The sequence below is a fragment of the Manacus vitellinus genome, unplaced genomic scaffold (assembly GCF_001715985.3).
Source record: "Manacus vitellinus isolate BGI_N305 unplaced genomic scaffold, ASM171598v3 scaffold_138_pilon, whole genome shotgun sequence".
Taxonomy (NCBI): Eukaryota; Metazoa; Chordata; class Aves; order Passeriformes; family Pipridae; genus Manacus; species Manacus vitellinus.
The window spans coordinates 158,047-162,076 of record NW_021938994.1 but is presented as its reverse complement, the minus strand read 5'-3'; the positions used below and the strand labels follow the sequence as shown (position 1 = coordinate 162,076).

Sequence of the window (4,030 nt, the reverse complement as noted above, 5' to 3'; positions counted from 1 at the left end):
GGGTTCTCCAAGTTCCTGGGGTGTCTCCAGTGGGATCCTGATCCCTGGAATTGTGCTGGTGGTGGGACAGGAACAGGGGGCTCTCCACATTCCATAGGTCTCTCCAGTGGGATCCTGAGCCCTGGGAGTGGTGGGACAGGAACAGGGGGTTCTCCAGTGGGATGCCAAGCCCTGGAATTGTGCTGGTGGTGGGACAGGAACAGGGGGTTCTCCACATTCCAGAGGTGTCTCCAATGGGATCCCAAGCTCTGGAAGTTGTGGGACAGGAATAAGGGACTCTCCAGGTTCCTGGAGTGTCTCCAGTGGGATCCCAAGCCCTGGGAGTGGTGGGACAGGAACAGGGGGTTCTCCAGGTTCCTGGGGTGTCTCCAGTGGGATCCTAATCCCTGGAATTCTGCTGGAACATCTTTTAGGATCCCACCTCGGCCGCCCGGATCTCCTGCCCCGGACTCTGCCCGTGGACGAAGCCAACAGCGACTCGGTGGCCACCACCCTGTCCACGTCCTCCCTGGGCAGTGGGGGCCTCAATTCCCCTGCCAACAGGTGAGGATGGAACTCCTTGGCTCCTTCCCAAGCCTTTGGATTCCCTCTGGAATGTTCTGGGCCAGGGGCCGTGCGTGGGGGGTTCCGGAGTGTTCCCAAGTGGGAACGTCCCTGTCCCCATCCCTGAGTTGTCCTTGTCAGGTTCCTGCTGCTTCTTGCTGGGTGGCTTCTGCTTCCCTGGGGGACTTGTGCTTTTAATCTCGTTAATTTTAATCTAATTAACAAAATATTGTTGATTATTTGGAGTTAATTTGGCCCGGAACAGCAGGGAGCTCCCGCTGGTCCGGCGAGGTTTCGGTGCCAAAATTTGTGTGATGGGATTCAAGGTGTGACCTGTCCAGAGGGTTGGGATCTTCTGGGACTCCAGGAGGGCTCAGCACTGAGCTGCCACAGCTCCCAAACATCCTGGAATTGCCTGGAACCTCCTGGAAAGCTCATGGAACCTTCTGGAAAACACCACCCCGGGCTCGTTTTTAGACCCGGAGGGCTGATTTTTTGGATTATTTAAGTGTTTTTTTGATTTTTTAGATGTTTTTTGGCTTCCTCCACCTAAAACTTTTCCCAAGGAATGCTGTGCCGGGATATTCCCGTGGCTGGGAAGAGCAGGGGCCCCTGGATCTGTGGTTTATTGACCTTTAAAACCTGCTTTACAGGTGTCCCCCCCCTTCTGTTTCCCCAGCGGCTCCCCCGGCCCCTCCATCCCCGAGCGCTCCCTGGAGCTGAGGGAGCAGCTCCAGGACCTGCAGGAGACAGAGATCAGCTTTGTGAGTATTCCCAGAGGGAAAAGGCAGCCCTGGGATGGATCAGGAGGGAGGATTTTGGGGACTGGTGTGATCCCTGTCCCGTTGGGAACACGGAATTGGGAGCGGGGCAGGAGCAGCTCTTCACCCCTCCCCAAATCCACCTCCCTGCTCCTGGGGGGGGATCTGCTGCCCCAAAAGTGGATTTGGGAATCAGATAAAAGGGGGGGAGGAATCAGAGAAAACCTGGGATTGGATAAAAAGCAGGGAATTCCCTCATTCCTGAAGGCCTGGAATTGTGTTGGTGATGGGACAGGAACAGGGGGTTCTCCACATTCCAGAGGTGTCTCCAGTGGGATCCCAAGCCCTGGGAGTGCTGGGATAGGAATGGGGGATTCTCCAGTGGGATCACAAGCCCTGGGAGTGATGGGACAGGAACAGGGGGTTCTCCACATTCCAGAGGTGTCTCCAGTGGGATCCCAAGCCCTGGGAATGGTGGGACAGGAATGGGGGATTCTCCAATGGGATCACAAGCCCTGGAATTGTGCTGATGGTGGGACAGGAACAGGGGGTTCTCCACATCCCAGAGGTGTCTCCAGTGGGATCCCAGGTGGGCTCTGGAACACCCGGGGTGACTCTTCCCAGGCTCATCTCCTCTCCACTTTTATTCCAGATGGGACTGAGGGGGGGGTAAATAAAACCTCAGCACCCCCTCCACTCCTTTCCCAGGGCGGAGAATTTTTGGGAATGCCTTCCCTGAGGTGTTTTCCCTGCTCACCTTGTCCCTGTTTTCCCCCTCCCCAGTGAATCTGCACCGACAGCGCCGCGATGGACCCGGGTTTGTCCCCACAAACCCTCCTTTATCCTCTTGGTTTTTTAAAACTCTCCGGACAAAATCCTGGAAGCTGGAAGGCCCTGGATACACCTGGGATGGTGTTCAAGCCCCAGGGGCACCTGGAAGTCTCCTCAATCCCACCCTGTGGATTCTCCTGCCTCGGAATCCCACTGGGAAGAGGAGGAGGAGGAGGATGGAGCTGCTCCATGAAACCCTTGGGAAAAGGATCTGACTTTTCAGGGAGAAAAAAACCCTCCCTGGGGAATTCCCAGTGGGAAAAAAGGGCATTGGAGCCTCCTCAGTGCCAGAAGAAAACGTGATTTCTTTTATATCTTCCACCAGGTGGTTTTTTTTTTAATTTAATTGCTCCTCCCAAATTCAATCCTGGCCCTTTTTTTAGTGCTGCAAGTCCGGGAATTCTTAGGATATTTTATTAATAAAATAGGGTTTGGTTTAGGTTTTTGTTTTTTCTTTTTTCCAGTGTTTGCACCAGGAAATATCCCACGGGAGAGAAGGGGGAGGAGCAGAACCCAAGGAAAAGCTCCTGTCTCCCCCTCCTCCCTTCTCCACCTCCCAGGATTTTTGGGATCAGGGAGGATTTGGGAATCTCTCCCAGCCCCAGTTTTTAAGCTCCTCCCTTCCTGGGATTTGCAGGGTGAAGGGGCACTTTTTTTAAAAAGTTTTTTCCTAAAAAAAAACCCACCAAAACCAAACCACCAAACCAGGACCAAACCCACCAGCTCCAATCCCATCCCTGTTTTTATAACTCCTTTTGATATCCCACCTGGATCCCGAGCGAAGCCAAAACTCCCGAGGCCGAAACGGGACAGAAATCCCAAAAATTTCCAGGTGTTTTTTTGGAAGCTTGATTTTTAAAAAACATATTTTTGGGGTTAAGAAGGAGGGATTTTCCTGCTGCCACGTGCCTCTGGATACCCCTGGATACCTTTGGACACCCCCTGAGCCTCCCAGATCCCGGAGCAGACCTCGGACGTTTTATTTTCAAATGGTTGTTTTTTTAAAGGCAAAAAACCCAAGAAAAACCAAAAAAAAAAAACAGGAATGAAGTGACTCTTCAAGGTTGGAAACTTCCCTTCTTTTTGGTTTTTCTTTTTTACAGAGCTCTGAAAAAAAAAACCCCAGGAATTTATAAAGATTCCTCTGGGAATTTTCCTCAAGGGAGCGACGAATGTAGAGCAGAAAAGGAGTTTTTTTTAGTTGATATTCCAGAGTTTCTCTTCCCAACTCCCCCTTCTCTGGTATTTTTTTAAGGAAAAGCTGGGGGTGGTTTTTTTTGATTTTTAATTTTTTAAAAAAATGTCCTTTTTTGCTCCAAAAAGCCCACGTGGAACGGCCTTACCTTGGGGGGGTGTGGAGCAGGAGTTTGGATCTCAAAGGGCTCCTCCAACCCTTCTCCAATCCTGCTGGAGTTTTTTTTTTCCCCCCTTCTCCCAGCAGATTCCCCCACTTTTCTCCCTGGAATAACTGTCTATATTAGACACTTTTTTTTCCCCTTCCCTTCCCAGCTCAGATTGGTTCCTTGTGTTTTTTTTATTTGGAAAAAAAACAACCCCAAGGCTCCTTTTTTTTGGTTTTTTTTTTCTTTTTTTTGGTTTTTTTCAGGATTTAATATTTATGAAGCTGTATTTAAAGTGTTGGGATTTCAATCCCCTTTTTTTTTTCCTGGGAATAGTCGACCCAGGAATGGGGAATGGGGGGGTGTTTGTATCTCTGCTTTGTTACTGGTGTTTCAAAACTGCCTTTTATTTTTTTCTTTTGGGGTGTGCGTGTCCCGAAACGGCCGGAATTTGGGAATTCTGGGGGGGGGCTCTTTCCCCAGTGATGGTGCTCTGGCTTCTGGATGGACACCAGGGGATGGGATGTGGAGCATGGATGGACCTTGCCCGATCTA

At 50.8% G+C, this 4,030-nt stretch overlaps 1 protein-coding gene across 1 annotated transcript in view; it reads left to right on the top strand.

The window, feature by feature from the left end:
• Nucleotides 1–2,988, top strand: part of PIP5K1A (phosphatidylinositol-4-phosphate 5-kinase type 1 alpha) — a 10,902-nt gene extending 7,914 nt beyond the window's left edge. Inside the window, 3 exon segments of the mRNA XM_029958036.1 lie at nucleotides 158–543; nucleotides 1,223–1,307; nucleotides 2,088–2,988. Of these exon segments, the coding sequence (XP_029813896.1) occupies nucleotides 158–543; nucleotides 1,223–1,307; nucleotides 2,088–2,090 (474 nt within the window). The 3' untranslated portion in view covers nucleotides 2,091–2,988.
• The last annotated feature ends 1,042 nt before the right edge of the window (nucleotides 2,989–4,030 follow it).